At 45.1% G+C, this 19,517-nt stretch overlaps 1 protein-coding gene across 2 annotated transcripts; it reads left to right on the top strand.

The window, feature by feature from the left end:
* Window positions 1-6,906: 6,906 nt before the first annotated feature.
* On the top strand, window positions 6,907-19,118 carry THNSL2 (threonine synthase like 2). 2 transcript variants are annotated; one of them, XM_030565194.1, is made up of 9 exons: window positions 6,907-7,019; window positions 9,228-9,463; window positions 11,253-11,447; window positions 11,814-11,966; window positions 12,941-13,171; window positions 15,692-15,840; window positions 16,988-17,113; window positions 18,066-18,217; window positions 18,817-19,118. In XM_030565194.1, the coding sequence occupies exons 2-9, from the start codon at window positions 9,241-9,243 to the stop codon at window positions 19,019-19,021; spliced, it is 1,434 nt and encodes a 477-aa protein (XP_030421054.1). In that variant the 5' UTR covers window positions 6,907-7,019; window positions 9,228-9,240; the 3' UTR covers window positions 19,022-19,118. The 2 variants fall into 2 exon arrangements, with proteins under 2 accessions (XP_030421054.1, XP_030421055.1); XM_030565195.1 differs by lacking the exon at window positions 18,066-18,217 and having other exon boundaries at window positions 18,817-18,989.
* The last annotated feature ends 399 nt before the right edge of the window (window positions 19,119-19,517 follow it).

Genomic DNA, 19,517 nt, shown 5'->3' with positions numbered 1-19,517 from the left:
TGGAGTCCTGCTGCGTTTGGTTCTTGTGGGTTACATTATTTGATCCCTGCAGCATCTGTTCTTTGGGGTTGACAGACTTTTGGTTTGCTTGGCATTTATGGTTCCACTCAACATTAATCTCTAAGGGGAAAGTCCCCATGCATTAGCCATCCCCAACCTGGCTCCTTCCTTCCTCCCCTCAACTTTGCCTTTAGATGTCTCTGGAGAATGGAGGGGACCTAACCAATCAAATCCATGTTAATGAAAGCCAATGCAGTATTTTAAATGCTACGGATGCCTAACCGACTAAATGCTACTGTGGCTGGTGCTCTGTACATACAGAAGATTGTAATCAGCAAGCACTGCAATCAATGTAACTCCTGCGTACTTTTAATGGCAAACACTGGCACGTGCACCAGTATAGAAATGCAAACTCAGTCTGAAATTAGGGTTGCCAGGTGTCCGGTTTTTGACTGGAACGCCCGGTCGAAAAGGGACCCTGGTGGCTCCAGTCAGCACTGCTGACCGAGCCGTTAAAAGTCCAGTTGGTGGCACTGTGAGTCTAAGGCAGGCTAGTTCCTACCTGTTCTGGCATGGCGCTGCACCCTGGAAGCAGATAGCAGGTCTGGCTCCTAGGTGGGGGAAGCACAGGGATCTGTGTGCTGTCCCCATCCCAAGCACCAGCTCCGCACTCCCATTGGCCAGGAACCATGGCCAATGGGAGTTGGGGGAGCGGTGCCTGTGGACAAGAGCAGCTGAAGGAGCCTCCTGGCCCACCCGCCTAGGAGCTGGATGTGTGTCCGCTTCCGGGGTGCAGCACAGTGCCAGGAGAGGCAGAGAGCCTGCCTTAGCTCTGCTGCGTGCTGACTGAGAGCTGCCTGAGGTAAGCCCGTGCCTAAAGCCATTGCCCCAGCCCTGAACCCTCCTCCCAAACCCCTCATCCCCTGGTCCACCCCAGAGCCAGCATCCCCAGTCGGAGCCCTCACCCTCCCACCCCAACCCCCTGCCCCAGCCGAGAGTCCCCTCCTGCACCCCGAACCCCTCATCCCCAGCCCTACCCTAGAGCCCGCACCCCCAGCTGTAGCCTTCACCTCCTCCCACACCCAACTCCCTGCCCCAGCCTGGAGCCCCATTCTGCACCCTGAACCCCTCATTTCTGGCCCCACCTCAGGGCCCACATCCCCACTTAGAGCCCTGACCCCTTCCCGCACCCCAACTCCCTACCCCAGCCCAGTGAAAGTAAGTGAGGGTGAGGGGAGAGTGAGCCACCGAGGGGGGCGGGAAGTGTTACAAGTGGCGGGCGGGGCCTTGGGGAAGGAGCGATTAGAAAGTTGGCAAACCTCCCTGACATAATGGGACACTAGCCAACATTGTGGAATCTCCATCACTGGAGATTTTTAAGAGCAGGTTAGACAAACACCTGTCAGGGATGGATTAGATAATACTATCAGAGGGGTAGCCGTGTTAGTCTGGATCTGTAAAAGCAGCAAAGAATCCTGTGGCACCTTACAGACTAACAGATGTTTTGGAGCATGAGCTTTCGTGGGTGAATACCTACTTCATCAGATGCATGTAGTGGAAATTTCCAGGGGCAGGTATATATATGTGCAAGCAAGCTAGAGATAATGAGGTAGTTCAATCAGGGAGGATGAGGCCTTGTTCTAGCAGTTGAGTTGTGAAAACCAAGGGAGGAGAAACTGGTTCTGTAATTGGCAAGCCATTCACAGTCTTTGTTTAATCCTGAGCTGATGGTGTCAAATTTGCAGATGAACTGAAGCTCAGCAGTTTCTCTTTGAAGTCTGGTCCTGAAGTTTTTTTGCTGCAGGATGGCCACCTTCAGGTCTGCTATAGTGTGGCCAGGGAGGTTGAAGTGTTCTTCTACAGGTTTTTGTATATTGCCATTCCTAATATCTGATTTGTGTCCATTTATCCTTTTCCGTAGCAACTGGAATACAAGCTGTCAGGAACAGTATCCCTGATGATGCTACAGCACAACGGGCTGCTGAGCTCTGTGCCTTTATCCTCACACACAACTATTTCAAATTTGATGACAATATGTATCTCCAGATCATGTGTCTGACGAAGTGGGTATTCGCCCATGAAAGCTCATGCTCCAAAACGTCTGTTAGTCTATAAGGTGCCACAGGACTCTTAGATAATACTAGATGACCTATTGAGATCCCTTCCAGTTCTATGATTCTAATATCTTGCTGTTAAGTGTTCAAGCTTGTAATTTACTAACGAGGTTGGTAGTGAGCCTGCTAATACCCCTAGAGGACTGAGCACTTCCTCCCAGACTCCAAACCATGTGCACACACTTTTTTTTTGTAATCAAGAAAAACTCCTAACAACCTAGGAAATTAAGTGCAAAAATACATTAATCCAACATGAAGGCTGTAGGGTTAAGCACTGAAAAGTCAGGAAAGGCAAAAGTTATGACTGGTTGCACAAACCACTTCCTTTTGTGCATAGGCTTTATGATACAACCTTTAAATACATGAATACTGGTTGTGTGAATTACTTGGGGAGTATGTAAGGTTGCAGCAAATGGTGTATTATTTACAGTTATCAGAGAAAAAACATGTAATCACATACTCAGAGACTATCGTCATCAGGTAAAGGCCCAAGGACAGAGGAGCAGCCGAAACAGCCCTGGCTTCTGAAGTTCCTTGCTTTTGCATGCTTAATTGTGCAACTTTAGGCCTGGTCTGCACACGGTGTTTGTACTGATTTAACTATTTTGATCAGGGGAGCTGCTTTTATAGGGCTGGTCTACACTAGGGGGTGGGATTGATCTAAGATACGCAACTTCAGCTACGTGAATAGTGTAGCTGAAGTTGAAGTATCTTAGATCGATTTACCTCTTGTCCTCACGGCACGGGATCGACGTCCGCGGCTTCCCCTGTCGACTCTGCTACCGCCGTTCGTGCTGGTGGAGTTCTGGAGTCGAAGGGAGCGTGTTCGGGGATCAATATATCGTGTCTAGATGAGACGTGATATATCGATCCCAAGAAATCGATCGCTACCTGCCGATACAGCGGGTAGTCTAGACGCACCCTTAGTGATATAGTGAAAACAGTACAACACCTGCTGTGAATGCAGTTACACCAGTGTAAAGGTGCTTAGACTAAGATAACTTTATTCCCCAAAATGTAGGGGAATATGTTATACAGGTATAACTCCATCCACACTAGGAGGTTCTGCTTTAACTGCAGTGGTTTCTATAGTTAAAGCAGTAATACAGCTGTGTGTTGCAGTTAGCGTTGCACTCTCAGTTTTTGCATTCAGTAGCAAGGTCTGTTGTCCGTGGGGTTGCAGGGGTACGAGCACCAGGCCCGTGTTGCTGCCAACTCTCACTGGCAGAAGGCTTACAGAGGAGCAGAATTTGCTGATCACTAAGGCTTGCCTTCACTTCAGTGTTAGCTCAGGTATAGCTCAAGTGTGACCCCTAACCTGTCTCCAGTGCGTGCACAAAAGTTGGGTGGTGCTTTAAACTCAAGCTAGCTGGCCCGGGAGGGGGTATGAGTTGGAATTCAAGTGGATGGGGCTGTTCCAGCTAACAATGCAGTGTGGATGCAGCTCCTCTGTGCTGCCAAGGCAAACACTCTGTGGCTAATCCGATCAGTCTGTGCAGCTCCGAGTGCTGTTTTGCTGCATAAGCACTTTCACTGGAGCTGGCTAACTCGGGGGGAATTAACTCAAGGGGAGATAACTTGAGCTAACGCTGCAGTGAAGACACGCCCTTAGTTGCACTGGAGCACATTGATATCCACTTGTATGAAAGGCCCCATATAAATGCAGTATCGGTATCACCAGCTCAGGTTTTTGCCAGCCATTGCTGGGCAGCCCATTCATCGCATCTTGATATTCGCGTGTTGTGTCTGCTAAAGGAGCTGCGTAAATTTGAAAATGCCCACATACGTATCTTAGCAGGACAGTTTAGCTGTTCTTTTAAATGATGGTCAAAAGCATCTAGAATTTGGGAACTGGGCCTCTTTTTGGTGCATTATTGTAAATCTAAATAAAACAAATTCAGAGCTGAACTTGACACCCATCTCCAAACAATGGTTCAGGAATAATGAAATGAGACACACATTTTTAATCTCAAGGGCAATTAACTATTGGAACAGCGTCCCAAGGGATGTAGTAAATTCTTCATATCTTGGGAGTCTTTCAATCAGGACTGGATGTCTTTCTAAAAGAGATGCTCCCATTCAACCACAAATTGTTAGGCACCATACAGGAATTCCTGGGTGAAATTCTCTCTCTGTGTTATGCAGGACTAGATGATCGACGTGGTCTCCTCTGGCCTTAAGAGCTATGACAGCTAGGAAACCATTTCTACCACAGGTTTCAGAGTAGAAGTGAGCTGCAGCCCACAAAAGCTTATGCTGAAATAAATTTGTTAGTCTCTAAGGTGCCACAAGTACTCCTGATTTCTACCACAATGTACCAGGGAAGGACTAGGCAACCCATTAGAGTAGAACTTTTGCGGTTCTAATTATTCTGTGACATCACAACACTAATGACCAAGGCAGATAGATGAACCTTTACGCTCTTTTAGGTTCTAATCCTGCAAACTTTTGTGCATCTGCTGAACTTTACTCGTGTGCATAAATGAAGTACATGCATATGTGCTTGCAGGACTGAGGCTTTAGACTCAATTGTAGTTATCAGCATTGCTCTGTACCTTTGGATCTGATTTTTCTGGGTCGAAGTCCCATTAAGTGCCATAGCAGTGCTTGAGCTGATATATGGTGACATTGATCAGCCATGTGCTACTCACAGCAACGTGGCATTATCCTGATTCTTGATCCTTTAGAAAAGAGTGAGTATTTTTCTCAAAAACACAGAATATTAGAAATTAGAGGTGGAAACTCTTAAGACCAATCAGTAGGGTGACCAGACAGCAAATGTAAAAAATCGGGACAGCAGTGGGGGGTAATAGGAGCTTGCATAAGAAAATCGGGGCTGCCCCTATAAAATCGGGACATCTGGTCACTCTACCAATCAGGGACGCATAGAGTCATAGACAGAGAACATATAACAGGCTAAATGGATTTAAAAATTTTTATTAAAGCTAATGCTAAAATTATATAATACACAGGTTAAGGAAAGTGTGTCTATACATATGGGTATAATGCTTAAATTATCCAAAAGTACAAAGTTTGTCTTAAAAGTCATAGAATACATATAGTACATAAACTGCAATATCCCAAAAGAAGGTTAATAAATTTAACAATGCAGTTTAGAATGCGGTTGTAGAAAGCAAATATAGCAATGAGTGAAGATTGTCCCTCAGTAACTGAGAATTTAGGATAGGTTGTCCGTTAGAAAATACAATCCATCAGAGAAGTATTCCAGTTACTTTCCTGACCGTGCTTCTCATCGGCACCCCAGCTCATCTCTGCTGGTATTGCCGATGTTCAGTGATGTGTTCTAGGTAGATGTCCCTGGACTACCTGATGGCATCCAACACCATGAGTTGCTGCATCAGCCGAGTGTAGCACTGACCGGTTCTACATTCCCGCAACACTTGCTTGTTGCAGGGGTCCTATGCGCTCAGGGCTCTGGCGATCACAGAGCGTGAGTTTGAACCTGGTAACCCCTAGCTCTCAAGGTGTTGGCCAAAGGGGAGTATTCCTCCACTGCTTGAGCTTCACGGAAAGCCAGGACCCTGTTCTCGAAGGGCACTCTGATGTCCACTGTGACGATCTTCTTTTGGTTCTCATTGGTGATGACAATGTCCGGTCACAGTTGGCCGTTGGTTCCAGGGATGGTAGAGTTCATGGCCACCTACAATGAATCTTAGCCTAAAAGGTCAACTATATGTAAAACGGTTTCTACAATCAACTCTAAGAATTCTTGCAAATAGATTGCATGACATTCTCTCTGGTGAAATCTTGTGTGATCCAAAGCTGTCTTTGTATGTACCAAGGATGTCCCTGTCTCAGTTATTCCTGTATGACAGCTGAACATAAGCTACATAAATACTGTGTGTAGCACAACTCATTTCCTTATGCAGAGTTTATGATCTACCTGTTCAAGACATATGGATTCCTTTAGTTACAAATATGTCAGAGCACTTGACCAAACATAGACAAGATCCCTGCCCCTAAGTACTTCTCATCTAGTGATGCCTGAGGTAACAGCTAAGGTATAAGGACTTCTGATACGGTGGCCAAGAAAGCCCCATGCTATTTGCGCCAGGCACATTCATAGCTCGCTGGGAGATGTGATCATACATATTTATTTATCTACAGAGATTTTTATGCCATGCACCTTGCTGTAGTATCTGAGCACTTTACATGGAGATTATCAGAACAATTTGCAAGTCAATAATTATCTCTCTGGTCCATGTGCATACACACATACACACAAAGTCCTGTAAGACTTGGGAGTGCATTTTTCCAAATATCCAGTGTGCAGCTCGCTTTGTAGCACTGAAGCATCCATTCTGTACTCACCTCGTCCCCAACATACAGCCCTGTAAAAACAAACCTATATAAACTGATGCAAGAAGAAGAAGCTAGAAAGAAAGGAAGGTTGTCTTGTGTTTAAGACAGAGAAATGGGCCATAGGAAAGCTGGGTTTTAGCCCTGACGCTGCCACCAGCTTGTTGTCTGACTTTGGGCAAGTAACATAACCAGTTTGTGCCTCGGTTCCCCCATCTGTATAACATGGATTTTAGTTGTTTACCTACCTGCTGGGGGGTGGGGGCGGGAATGTGTACCTTTATTCATTGTGATCTGCAACAAATCCAGAGATCTATGGACGGATGGAAGTGCAAAGATTCTTTATGCAGATTTTTGACTTACAACTGGAGTCCTCTTTCCACAGGAACCTGCAGTCCCCATGTGCGTTGGAGTGGGGAGTGTTTTCAAGGAGCACACAGCAAAGGCTGGCTTGCTGCCTAGAGGGCTGGTTGTTACTGGCTGGTAAATCAAGCAAAGCTCCCTTAGCTGGCGGGAGGCTCCTGGTTTTGCTCTATTCCGGAGTCTAGTTGCTTGTGCATTGGGTGGCTGATGCCTTGCTAATTAGTAAGTAAACCCCAGCCGCTTTGGGCAGGGCCAGGACGGCTCTATTGGGCTGGTTTGACCCTGCTCGGAAGAGAGGACGTTGCTTTCTGCTGCTGGGGCAACCTTGTAGCCAGCTGCCTGGGGCTGGGCTCGCCTTACCCGCTCGTGCTCTGCGGATGGGCCGGATCAGCTGCCAGTTTCCAAAGCTCCAAGGGGCTGAAGCTGGTAACTGACCGGGGGTGGGGGTATTTGCCTGGGCTCCTGCACCCCACAGCCCGACTCCTGCTGGGACCAGCGGCTCTCAGGGCGTGAGTGGCTGCAGATCGCCTTGTTGCCTGGTGGTGACTAGCTCTGATTTGCACGGCGGTGTATTTTCCGCGGCTGCGGCCGGCAGACGCTACCCCTGGCAGAAGCGGGGCTGCTGCCTCTGGCTTGGACATTGCAAAACGCTGCCCCAAAGCTGCAAACAAACCTGGCAAGGGCGAGCGTCCCCCCTCCCCCGCTAGCATCACAGCACTGGGCTGGGAATGGATTGTTCGGTTCTCTGGCCAGGCTCATTCTGGGGCCCTCCAGCAGGTTGTATTCTCCAGCTGTTTTTTTCAAATCAAATTGGAGGAGATTTTGAAATAAAACGTAATTGTGAATAAAAAAACCTAATGCCAGAATTTCCCCCCCTGATTGAACCAATCTGGTGAATTTAACACACATTTGGAAACATTGTTCTACCCAAATCCGTATTTTTTGGAGGAAAAAAAAAGTTTCACTGAAAAATCTCACCCTGCTCTGTCTGAGAGTTTTCCAGGTGGTGCGGGGACACCTTGTTCTTCCAGTGCTGCATGCCTGAATCAGACACCATCAGTTTTCCTACATGTATGATGGTTTATTGTGCATACGCAGAACAAAAAGATGGTCCCTGCATCCAGTTGCTTACAGTCTAATACTGTGTATAGTGTTGTCACCCCCAACATCGAAATATCCTGATCCAGGCCTCCTGAAAAATCATGAGAGTTTTAAAACAAATGAGTTGAGGCTCCTTTTATTTGCTGTGTTTTTAAAGTCTTTAGTGTTCACATTTTCCAGCTTTAATCCACAAACATGATGGCTAAAAACTTTGATTTTCCAATGAAAGCTGAGATTCCAAGGCCTTCGCGCATTCTAGGAATGTAAAATATCATTTTAAAAGTTAACGGTTTAAATGATTAATTTTATATTGTTTAAATGGTTAACTGATTAAAGGGAGAGGGCCTGGGGTTGCTCCAGCCGGTGCAGCTGGGACAGGGGTTGGGTTCAGCCGGCAAGGCTGGGGCCGCTCTGGCTGGTGCAGCTGGGTCTGGGGTTGGCCGGTCGGCAGGGCTGGGGCTGGGATTGGTCGGCGCGGGGCTGCTGAGGTCGGCGGACCTAATACTTACTGGTTAATATTTAATATCTCTAATACATTCCAAGGTCAGAAGGGACCATTGTGATTATCTAGTCTGACTTGCTGCATAGCACAGGCCAGAGAACTTGCCCAAAATAATTCCCACAGCAGATCTTTTAGAAAAACTATTGAATTCTCTTCCTGTTGCATTCAGTGGAAAGCTGGCCATTGATTTCAGACTGTGGGCGTAGGCCTTGTGCTAGCATTTTTAGGAGCTGTGTGTCAGTGTCCATCTCATACAGTGCTGATGTGGTCCCCCGGTATGCTGTAAGCAGGGTCTCTTTGGTCCAGTTGGTTTCCACTGCCTTGTGAACTTTACCTACTAGGCAGTCCCCTCAACCAGGTCTGTGGTGTGGTGCCATCTTCTGTTTTGGCTGTGCTAAAGTTATATAGGCCTCAATTCTCAGGGTAAAGTTAGGGGCCTAATTCTCAAAATGCTGAGCCACCACAGCTCCCTCTGGGTTCAGGAGGAGCTGCAGTAGTGCTCTCTGAGCAGGAGCAGTACCAAGAGAAGTGTTTCTATAGAGAAATAAGTTATCTCCTTCCCCAAATAAATCTCCCAGTCCCCATGGAACATGCAGGGTCCCTCTTATCTCCTCAGAGAGTCCTGGCCTGAGAATAGGCCCTTGCACTTCCAGAGAACTAGTTGCCTTGATGAATCAGTCTTGAAGACAGTCTTGTTCCCAGTTTGCATGACACCAATCAGTAAAGGGCACAGCAGCATCCACAAAACACCTGTCTGTCTCCCTGTCTTGTGATACCCCAGACTTCTCCTTCAGAGCACCCTCGTGTAACTATCATGTCTCTTGCAGCGACGCTGGAAACATGAGGTACATCAGCACTCGAGGAGAAGCCAAGAGCATTGACTTTGAAGGAGCCCTCTTTTCTGGCTATGCACCGGATGGTGGCCTTTTCATGCCCCAGGAAATCCGTACCCTGGACTATAACACCCTGCGAACATGGAGTGCCTTCTCCTATCCAGAGCTGGTGAAGGAGCTGAGTTCACTCTTCATCTCATCTGAACTAATCCCACGGAAAGAGCTGAATGGTAAACGCAAAGTAGACATCAATCCAAGCAACCTGCTGTAGGGTTCACACTATTTGTATCAAAGCTCTTAGATGAGACTATTATTTTACCCTGTATTAACCCATCAGCCTAATAACCCTGATCCTCACTGGACCTATGAAGGCCCTTAGTGGCCAGAATCTCCTTGGTTATTATAATGTTACCCTGTCCTTTACCTTCCTCAATTATTTCATCCACTTGGTGTGTCTTGTTGTTAAATTAGCTTGTTGGAGATCAGCTCCTCTTCTGAAGACTAGCAGAAGATTCTCTTTAAACAACCAAAGGACCAAATTCTATCTCTGTCTATAAATATCATTCTCTTAAAGGGCTAATGCAGTTTCCCGGGTTGCTGTAGGAAGGCAGATCTCTGCTGCAAGTGGGTGCAAATACAGTATGTATAATGTTGCAAAATCGGTGGTTTGGGGCATCTTTATGCTGGCTGCAGCAGCCCCTGCCCACCTGGCTGTTCCATGTAGAAGACACCTTCTAGGAACATTGGAGCATATCCATTGAGATCTTTGGTGTATCAGAGGGCATGCATGGAAAAGATAAGCAGGCTATATCATCTTTGTGGCTCCTATCATAGAAGACCTGTGGAGCCCTATGTGGCTTTTGATTGGTGTAGATAGGATTAAGGAGGAAATTTCCTCTCTTGCTGTATCTGTGGTTTTTCTATGCCTTTGGGTAGCACCCTGTCAGAATTTGGCCCAGATTGTTTTAAGTAACACATATTTATAAACAGATGTAAAAGCAAATGTGGCAAATGAATTCCTCCTTCTGCCAGTTGTTCCTGGATCTATATTTTCCCTTGGCAAAATGGATCACAAAACAAGCATGTAACATGAAGCCAGGTGTAGGTTTTGGTAAAGACACCTTGTAACAAATCATTGGTCTCATTGTGCTTCAGAGTTGTTACTATGGTGCACTCCATGGATGCTTAAATTTCTCTCCAACAGTGGGAAAACAGTTTGGATTCTCCTGCTGTAAAAGCAGCATCTCCTTAGCTGTCAGCCATAAATAGCTTCTGACAGGCAGTTGCGCAGTTCTCTTTATACAGTTAGATTTTAATATAGCCCCTATCCAAAGTCTCACTGGGTACGTCTACACTATCCATCGGATCGGTGGGTAACGATTGATCTATCGGGGATTGATTTATCACATGTAGTGTAGATGCGATAAATCGATCCCTGATTGCTCTCCCATCGACTGCTGAACTCCAGCTTGGTGAGAGGCGGAAGCAAAGTCGACTGGGGAGCCGCGGCAATCAACCCTGCACTGTGAGGATGCGAGGTAAGTCGAACTAAGATACGTCGACTTCAGCTACACTATTCTCGCAGCTGAAGTTGTGTATTTTAGGTCGATTCCCTCCCTCTCCCCCCTGCCCCCCCCCCCGGTGTAGACCAGTCACTGTTCCATTAGAGGGCAGTGGGGACCATCCACCTGAGCCTGTTCATTGCAACATTATTTGATTCTTGTTTTAATTGTTAAAATAGATCTGACTGGGTCAGATCTGTGGCTGGTATAAATCAGCATGGCTCTGTTAAAGTCAGTGGACCTGTCCAATTTACACTGAGGATCAGACTCTTAATTTGTAAGAGGATAATGTCTTGGGCTTCTATCTATCACTTCCTTAGCTCTGCGGTACTGGGGAGTCTTTGGTTTTTCAGTAAAGATTCTCATGAGCTTGGCAATCCATGATCATGCAGGTGATGTGTTAGAGGTTTATTCCTGGTACCTATTCTAACAATCCCCTTCAACTGCTTCCCTCCAGATCTGATTGACAGCGTCTTCCGGAGGTTCAGACACAAAAATGTTGTGCATCTGGCCAGGCTGAAGAATGGATTGAATGTTTTGGAGCTCTGGCATGGTGTAACTTATGCCTTTAAGGACTTGTCCTTGTCCTGCACAGGACAGTTTTTACAGTACTTCCTGAAGAAAAGGAAGAAGCACATCACTATTCTAGTCGGTAGGTTACAGCTAAACAGATGGATGCAAGCAATGTAGTCTGCATTTACCCTGGTGGAGGCTTACATCCTAGTTATCTCCAGAACAGGGTGGCCAGTATGCCTCACTTGACCTAAAGAGGACATCTACCTGTTCAGCCTCCCATTCATTCTTTGGTATCTCTGCTGATAGTGATTTGTGATGCAGACACTTGCCTCTTGGGAAGTGCTCATTTTCCAGTATACCCGGCACTAACCAAAAATGATCCAGACTGACAAGTGCACCCTTCTTCTGTGTGAAAACAAATGTAGCTGATCTTTCAGTCTTTAATTAACTCTTAATTAGTAGATATAATTATTTTGTCCTTGATTATTTTCATGTGAAACAGGAACTTCGGGAGACACCGGTAGCTCGGCAATTGAAAGTGTGCGAGGGGAAAACAACATGGATATCTTTGTTCTCTTACCCAAAGATCTCTGCAGCCAGATACAAGAACTGCAGATGACGACGGTGATCGAAGATAACGTCCATGTGTTTATTGGTTTGCATTTTGTTGGATGATCTACTTCATACTATTACTGGGTTGATGTTAATGTCAATCCCAATGTGAACTAGCCATTAATTGTAGATAGCCTTGTGGGAATTGTGTTACAAACTGCTCCCACTTTGGGTGTACCATGTTGGGCCATCAAACAGCATGACTTGTATGCAGTACTGTTGTAGCCATGTGGGTCCCAGGATGTTAGAGAGACAAGGTGGGTGAGGTAATACCTTTTATTGGACCAAATTCAGCTGGTGCGAGAGAAAAGCTTTCACGTTTACAAAGAGCTTCAGGTCTGAATAGGTTTCCCAGACCGGAAGAAGATCAGACCCACGTCCACCTCCAGGAATCATCCGGGGCTGCTGCCTTCAAGTCCAGCTCTGAAAGCAGCACACAAGTGAGGGTGGAAATTTCACAACCCCCCTACAACAGCTTTGTGACCCTCCCACAACCCCCTTTTGAGTCAGGACCCCCAAGATTACAACACCATGAAATTACAGATATAAACATCTGAAAAAATGGAGTTGACCAATTTTCATATCCAATGGCTGTGAAATGGACCAGAATGAACCATTAATTTTGTAGGGCCGTACCATGACTCCCTTTGGCCCAGGCAGCATTCTGAGTTACTAAACAGAATTGGGAGCCATAAGACATTGGTTCTGCCACTGGTTCATTTTATGACCTTGGAATAACATATAGATGGACCCAAACCAAAATCCCAGATCCAAACACCCTTAAAAGTTGGAAATTCTGAGTAATTCAGAATCAGAACCCACACCTGGATCCAAATATTTCAGCTGGACAGCTATATGTGTGCCTACCCTAGCTCAGCAAATCCAGTTTGATGGCTAGAATAACCTATCAGTCTTGAATCCTATTTGGTAGGTAAAAGCAACTGTTTTATGCCTAATTCACTAATTTCAGCAGCACTTCTGTTAATACACCTGATTGTTCCTTCCTCTTTTCCGCAGCTCATGGAAATAGTGATGAAATTGATGAGCCGATCAAAGAATTGTTCGCTGATGCAGATTTTGCTAGAAAATACAATCTGATGAGCTTGAACTCAATCAACTGGTCTAGGATTATGGTGCAGATCGCTCACTACTTCTATGCTTACTTTCAATGCACTCCATCCATGGACATGACTCCACTGCCAGCTGTGGAAATTGTTGTGCCAACAGGGGGTGGAGGAAATCTCACAGGTTTGGTGTGTGTGTGGGGGCGGGGTGTGTGTGTCTTAAAACGAAAAAGTGGCTTGCGATAAAGAGGGAGTTTGTATTTTTTTTCTGAACCACTTAAATCATGATTAGTAATATTTAAGTATCAACAGCATTGTTTGTGCCATACAAGACGCAGAACAGTGCTGTGGTGCCATATGTAGATAATATGAGGATGAGCATGTTAGAAATACACATGAACAGAATGAGTTGGATACTGAAAAGAGAAAATACTGAGGATCTGATTATTCTTAATTAGACATGAATATATAGAATCATAGACTCATAGGATGGAAGGGACTTTGAGAGGTCATCTAGTTCAGTCCCCTGCACTCATGGCAGGACTAAGTATTATTTAAACCATTCCTGACAGATGTTTGTCTAACCTGCTCTTAAGAATGTCCAGTGATGGAGATTCCACAGCCTCCCTAGGTAATTTATTCCAGTGCTTAACCACCCTGACAGGAAGTTTTTCCTAATGTCTAGCCTAAATTGCAATTGCTGCAATTTAAACCCATTGCATCTTGTCCTATCCTCAGAGGTTAAGAAGAACAATTTTTCTCTCTCCTCCTTGTAATAACCTTTTATGTACTTGAAAAATGTTATCATATCCCGTCTCAGTCTTCTCTTTTCCAGACTAAACAAACCTAATTTTCTCAATCTTCCCTCATAGGTCATGTTTTCTAGACCTTTTAATAATTTTTGTTGCTCTTCTCTGGACTGTCTGTCATTTATTCACATTTTTCCTAAAATATGGCACCCAGAACTGGACACAATACTCCAGCTGAGGCCTAATCAGTGCTGAGTAGAGCAGAATAATTACTTCTTGTATCTTGCTTACAATATTCCTGCTAATACGTAGAATCATAGAATATCAGGGGTTGGAAGGGACCTCAGGAGGTCATCTAGTCCAACCCCCTGCTCAAAGCAGGACCAATCCCCAGATGAGCTGGGGTCCCAACTACTCCACTCCACACCAAGTAAGAGTGCACAGGAGTCCAGTGACTACAGCATCTCGGGCTCCAATATCACCCACAAAACAACGCTGCGCCTTTTTAGGGAGGATTCCTTCTTCCACAGATCTCTTCCAGTATAGTGTAAGCATATATAGACTGTGCACTGTGTTAAGGATTTGCTCTTAAGTTATTATTGAACAGAAATATATTTGAGAAATTAAATAGTTATCACAAGAAAGTGCACTAGACCTGAGGACAAAATTCTTGAACTTGACTACAATTTAAATAAAGCCTTTATAGCTGTGAAAAATATAAATACATTTGTATTCTGAAAAAAAAAGAATTTATAAAAGATGCTTTCTGAAAATTCTTTATTCATCAAGCTATAAAGTTCATTTGTCATCAAATGAAGATTACTTTTTTATTTAATCCCAGAATTATGTTCACTTTTTTTGAACCAATGTTACACTGTTGACTCATATTTAGCTTATGGTCTTGTCTGACCTCCAGATCCCTTTCCACACTACTCTTTCCTAGGCAGGCATTTCCCTTTTTGTACGTGTGCAACTGGTTGTTCCTTCCTAAGTGGAGTACTTTGCATTTGTCCTTATTGAATTTCATCCTATTTACTTCAGACCCTTTCTCCAGTTTATTGCGTAGAAGTACAACTAATCTGGCCTGTGTGTACCTGTGGCTCATTATACATCCATTTGCACGTGAATTTTATCCTGCTTGGGGGGAGAGGGGGCAACCATGGTAACAGCTCTCTCCTAACGTTACAGTTCTGGCCTTTTAAACTTTAGGGCAGGGGTAGGCAACCTATGGCACGTGTGCCGAAGGCGGCACACGAGCTGATTTTCAGTGGCACTCAAACTGCCCGGATCCTGGCCACCAGTCCGGGGGGCTCTGCATTTTAATTTAATTTTAAATTAAGCTTCTTAAACATTTTTAAAAACCTTATTTACTTTACATACAGCAATGGTTGAGTTATATATTATAGACTTATAGAAAGAGACCTTCTAAAAACGTTCAAATGTATTACTGGCACATGAAACCTTAAATTAGAGTGAATAAGGTAAGACTCAACACACCACTTCTGAAAGGTTGCCGACCCCTGCTTTAAGGGAATAATATCTACTGAAAAGCAATACAAGGAGTGATGTAAAATGTTGCATTCATGATATTTCAGGAGCATCTATCTGAAGCTGCATTAACATGAGACCTCTGAACTCTTGGCAACATCCTATTTGAATGAAAAGCATTTTCCAGAGGCCCCTCTCTTCACTACATCTCTTAATATGATTGTGTGGTCCACAGAGAGTCCAGGACCAACCAGGTGGTGGTCTCTCTTGCTGTGAGGCTGCTCAAATGGAGCATTGCGTACTGGGAGGTGTAGTTTCTTTGAGCTATACCTGTATATTAAAGATAACTTTTGGCCTCTCCTGATAATTTTGCACGAAAGGAGGAGCAATGATTTCATTTGTAAATCCGCCTTATGAACATCTCATTGTGGGGCTGAACCCCATGTTCTTGAATTTTTCTTTCCTAGCTGGATATATTGCACAGCAAATGGGACTTCCAATCCAACTCGTTGCTGTTGTAAATAATAACGACATTATCCACAGGACAATTCAGCATGGAGATTTCTCATTCTCGAGGAGTGTTAAGTCAACTTTAGCTTCTGCAATGGATATTCAGGTACATGTCTGCTTAAACAGGAGAGATCATATATACTGTGTTGAATGATACATCGACTAAAATTATTTTGATGTCCATATTCTGTTCTACATCGGTTCTTACACCACCCTCCTTACTACAGAGTCTGGGTGCCTGAAGTGATGTGACTAACATGTCACATGTGGTTCATTCGCCCTCTGACTGTCTCCATCATGGGAGAAGTGTGTGTGCAGTGTGGTGTTTTGATAGGGATTTTTGTTTTGTTTATGTGTTGCTGCTTGTGTTTATTGAACCAAGGGCAGGCTGGAAAAGTGTCGCTGGCATTTGGAGAAGGTGGGGAGGTTTGTGATGGTCCATAGGTCCTGATAGGTCATTCCATAGCTTCAGACAGCCTTCGGGACAGCTCTGTGTCCTGTATAGATGAGCTTTTCCCCTATGGTAGAAAGTTCCATTGTACCTGAGAAGTGGAGTTGTCGACCATGTTCTTCATCCTGGAGCTCAATTAAAAAATCCTGGGTCTCTGCCAAGATGTCAGTATTTCTGCTAATCGTCTTCCTGGTCTCTAGCCAGGTCACTACATCATCCTTCTGATCTGGGGTAACAACGTCTCGCCAGACAAGCTTGTTCTGTGTTATCTCAGGCAGTCTTCTCTTCCAATTGCAGGTCCTGTGCCACTTTGCTGGTGGCTGGTAGGGGAGCCCTGGTCCACCTGCTACTCTGAGTCCCAGCCCAGGGACCCTGTGACTAGCAAGTTAGATCTGTTCAATCTAGGACTCTGTTGCTGTTTCCCAGGGTTCCTACTGCACCTCCCTATCACTTTGCCTATCTCTGGTTTACCTCTGGAGGTTCCTGTGCTCTCTATAGTGAATTTACCCTTCTGGGGCTCTTTCTGGAACCCCAAGCCTAGGGCAGGATCCCAGGCTTACTCTCCACCTGGATCTCCTCTTTTCTTTTTCCAGCTCTATTTATTTGGACACAGATATACAAGGCCTGCTCCTGCAAGGAGCTGAGCATTTCCAACTCCCATGGACCACACAAGAGGTGCTCAGCCGTGCTGTATAGTAGTATCTACTGCACTAAGTATCCAACTAGAGATCACCAGTGCTCCAGATTCTGAACTTGATCCTGTGTGGATGGAGGCTCATGGGTGTGGTGTGTGTTTTTATAGGAACCTTACAATATGGAGAGAATCTTATGGCTGCTTTCGGACTGTGATGGCAGCTTGATTAAAACTCTGATGGAACAGTTTTACATGTCGAAAAACCTTACACTCCCAGAAGGATTGCACAGAAAGGTCAGTCTCTTCATGTGTGTTTAGTAAATATTTTTCCATCACAATTTAAAAAAGAAAATCAACTGTTTTCAGAATAAATATGAATATTGCAAGTGTATTAATGGGTTTGTGCCATGTTGTCTCAAACCTAAAATGTAGGTATCTGTAGGTAGGGTGGCGGAAGACAGGCGTTTACAAAACCTGTGTGCATAGGTATCTTGTCAAATAATCCTTTCTTTTAAAATTACTATTATTTTGTTGGTGTTTAAACATTCCCCTGCAGTCCTAGAAACCCCAGTCCAGTAGCATGTGCGTTATTTGTATTTAGGACCAAAAGGCTCCCCAACAATGTAATTTCACTGTCCAACACCCTGAGCCAGCAAAGCTTTGAATCAAGTGCGTAACTTTAAATTTGAGTAGTTTTATGGATTTCTGTGGGACTACATGCATGCTTAATCTTTTAAGCAAGAGCTTTGGTGAATCAGGCATCAGGCTGAAAGGGAGAAAAATCAAAGGTGAAAAGTAAACTAATGATTTCAGTGTTTGTTGTCTCCGTGGGAAAGAAACGCTACAAAGTCCCTGTTAAATCGTAAAAGATATGTATTATTGCACCCATCACATACATCAGGGTTTGGGATTGATATCCTCAAATACCGGCATCAGTTGCAGTGTGTCCCGCAACAAAGCGCAGTTATTAACTGACATACCTGGGTTTGCAAAATCCCTGCATAGGCTGGACTGCCTCGGATGATGACATCAATGTGTCTGACAGAAGTAGCCGTCTCTCTTACATTCAAGATGCTGACAAATAAGGTCTTACATGCAAGTGGTAACATCACAGAATGAACTTTTAATACATTTTTAAAAATGATTTGACATTGATCTGTACATTCATTTGTGGTTTTTGTGTATAATTGTTGGGGGTCTTGGTTCTGGCGGGTTTTTTTTTTCCCCCTCGTCCTGGGTTCTCCAGCTTTCTGAAGCAATGAGCTCATGTTCAGCATCTGACGAAGACATTGTTCAGGCAATGAGACGCTGCTGGGAAGATAATCGCTACCTGTTATGTCCCCACTCAGCTGTGGCTGTTCACTACCATTATAAGCAGTTGGACTGCCATCTCAGCAAGTAAGAAGCTACTAATGGAAGGCAAGATTCCTTTCAGGCAAGGGGGAGATCCTGGCTCACATCAGCACGGGTGCATCAGGTTGCAGCCTCTCTCCCAGCTTCTTCATAACCTCTGAGGTTGTGCCTGCACTTTTTCCTGCACTTCCTGATCCAATCACACCCGTTTTGTGCCCCACAGAGTTGCAGGACCTTCTTTTCAACCTCACTCGCCAAGTCAGCCATCCATCACACTGGGAGGAGGAAGCTGGACAGGGGGTGCTCTGCGACCATGGGGCCTGTTTCCATTCTCTTCTCAGATCATGCCTCCAGGCACAGTTCCTCTGGGTGGTGTCTGTTGACTCCTTAGATGCCTTTGAGGAGCTGTGGATGCTTTCTGGAGTTATCTGCTCAGTGTTCCCCTCTGGCTTCCTCATTATTAACCTTTGACCCTACTCCTGTTTTCTCTTTAATTTTCCCCAGAAATTGCCAGTAGCCTAGACTCGGTGGGTCTGCCCCTTTAGCTGAGGGGGTGGTCTTTTATTTTGGGTGGGTTTACACCCAATGGACCCCAGAATTACTAATAGTACATGACATCCTATGTCTCTCTCTCTCTTTCGCAGCAGACCCAGGTGCTGTTTAGCACCCGCCTCAGCAGCAAAGTTCCCAGATGCCATGCTCAGAGCAAAACTTGTTCCTGAAGCCCCACCTGAGATACGAGCTTTAAACGTGATGGAGACCAGGTCCACAACCCTGAGGAGAGATGATGACTGGGCAAGAACCCTAAGAGACAGAATAGAAGCCATTGCCAAGCGCAGACACACATAGGTGGAGTTCATCTGATCCTGAATAGTGCCATGCCTGGGCAGTTCCATATAAAGGACAAGGCTGACTTAATGATGCACATTCTTTCTGATAATTTCCCTTCCTAGGAAAGTCCTAATGAACTCAATAGAGGATTATAACGTTTCCATATAACTTGTAACCTAAGCAATAGAATTCTGTAATTCTCTATCACAATTCTATAGAATGTGTGACAGACCCAAACCAGTGGGGTACAGGAGTCTGGTAGAGGGCAAATATACTGGTCACTGGGTGAGTAGTTTTCTGTTCCCTGAGTGACCAGAGCAGGGGATGCACTGGAGCAATCAGGAACCTGCTAGAACCAATTAAGGCAGACAGGCTGACTAGAACACCTGCAGCCAATCAAGGCAGGCTAATCAAGGCACCTGGATTTTAAAAGGAGCTCACTCCAGTCAGGCAAGGAGGAGCCAGAGGAGAGGAAGTGCGTGTGAGGAGCTGGGAGCAAGAGGCACAAGGAGCA

The sequence above is a fragment of the Gopherus evgoodei genome, chromosome 5 (genome assembly GCF_007399415.2).
Source record: "Gopherus evgoodei ecotype Sinaloan lineage chromosome 5, rGopEvg1_v1.p, whole genome shotgun sequence".
Lineage (NCBI taxonomy): Eukaryota > Metazoa > Chordata > Testudines > Testudinidae > Gopherus > Gopherus evgoodei.
This window is presented reverse-complemented; position numbering and strand designations above follow the sequence as displayed.

What these genes read in the sequence shown, in the direction of transcription:
- THNSL2 (XM_030565194.1), top strand. Translation starts at nt 9,241, where the DNA reads ATGAGGTACATCAGCACTCGAGGAGAAGCCAAGAGCATTGACTTTGAA. An exon ending in TAACGTCCATGTGTTTATTG is followed by an intron (nt 11,967 to 12,940) that starts GTTTGCATTTTG and finishes TCTTTTCCGCAG; the next exon opens with CTCATGGAAATAGTGATGAA. An exon ending in CAGAAGGATTGCACAGAAAG is followed by an intron (nt 17,114 to 18,065) that starts GTCAGTCTCTTC and finishes TGGGTTCTCCAG; the next exon opens with CTTTCTGAAGCAATGAGCTC.